The sequence below is a fragment of the Limulus polyphemus genome, unplaced genomic scaffold, assembly GCF_000517525.1.
Source record: "Limulus polyphemus unplaced genomic scaffold, Limulus_polyphemus-2.1.2 Scaffold355, whole genome shotgun sequence".
In the NCBI taxonomy this organism is placed as follows: domain Eukaryota; kingdom Metazoa; phylum Arthropoda; class Merostomata; order Xiphosura; family Limulidae; genus Limulus; species Limulus polyphemus.
Window position 1 is genome coordinate 309,789 of NW_013665965.1, and position 914 is coordinate 310,702.

A 914-nucleotide genomic window follows, 5' to 3' on the forward strand; every position below is an offset into this window, starting at 1 on the left:
GTTAATCTGGGATCCATTTCGATGCTCCTCTTGACAGCCATTTTTGTCCTCTCCGTGCCAAAGTACTATAATTATGTAAAAGGTGTTCGCAAATTTTGCAGATGGGTGTTTTAATTAGTATTGGAAACCTCGTCTTTTAACAGGGATTTTACATAGGCACAGATATGTTGATAAATATCGAATATGAAAAAATTACAGTAAATGTAAGGAAGAGATAAACCTCATCATCTGTGTTTTAATTATCTACTCGTCGTATATATCCCATAAAACATTGCTTTCTTCTCAAGTACTAAGATCGTTTTTTTGCTGTTTTGTGCTTATCAGATGTTTCAGATTAAGGTTTTTGCTTGTATTATAAGAATAAAATATCTAGGTTCTTAAAATAATGAACCTTTAAGTAAAATTTTACGGTAAACAGATATACATAAAATATTTAAGGGCCTTTTGCAGGAGCTTCTGAATCAAAAACAGTGCAATCCTATCCCTAAATGCTCTTTGCTGACAGTCTTAACGTAATTCCACTCTAACGATATAATAGGCTCATGCACGTTGGGAATAATTGGTTTCGTTTCGGCAGTTGTATGGTGTTGGATATACAGCGTGCAACTGACTTACCTACATGTTCTGGCGAAGAGTTCGGCAGTTGTATGGTGTTGGATGTACAGCGTGCAACTGACTTACCTACATGTTCTGGCGAAGAGTTCGGCAGTTGTATGGTCTTGGATATACAGCGTGTAACTGACTTACCTACATGTTCTGGCGAAGAGTTCGGCAGTTGTATGGTCTTGGATATACAGCGTGTAACTGACTTACCTACATGTTCTGGCGAAGAGAGAGGCAGTTGTATGGTCTTGGATATACAGCGTGTAACTGACTTACCTACATGTTCTGGCGAAGAGTTCGGCAGTTGTATG

The 914-nt window shown here is 38.1% G+C and overlaps 1 protein-coding gene across 1 annotated transcript in view; it reads right to left on the reverse strand.

Moving 5' to 3' along the window:
- The window catches only part of LOC106457642 (coiled-coil domain-containing protein CG32809-like), a 395,034-nt gene that overhangs the window by 57,295 nt on the left and 336,825 nt on the right, over window positions 1-914 (reverse strand). The window contains exon 11 of the mRNA XM_022383642.1: window positions 616-690. Coding sequence (XP_022239350.1) covers window positions 616-690 — 75 coding nt within the window. The remainder of the gene's footprint in view (window positions 1-615; window positions 691-914) is intronic.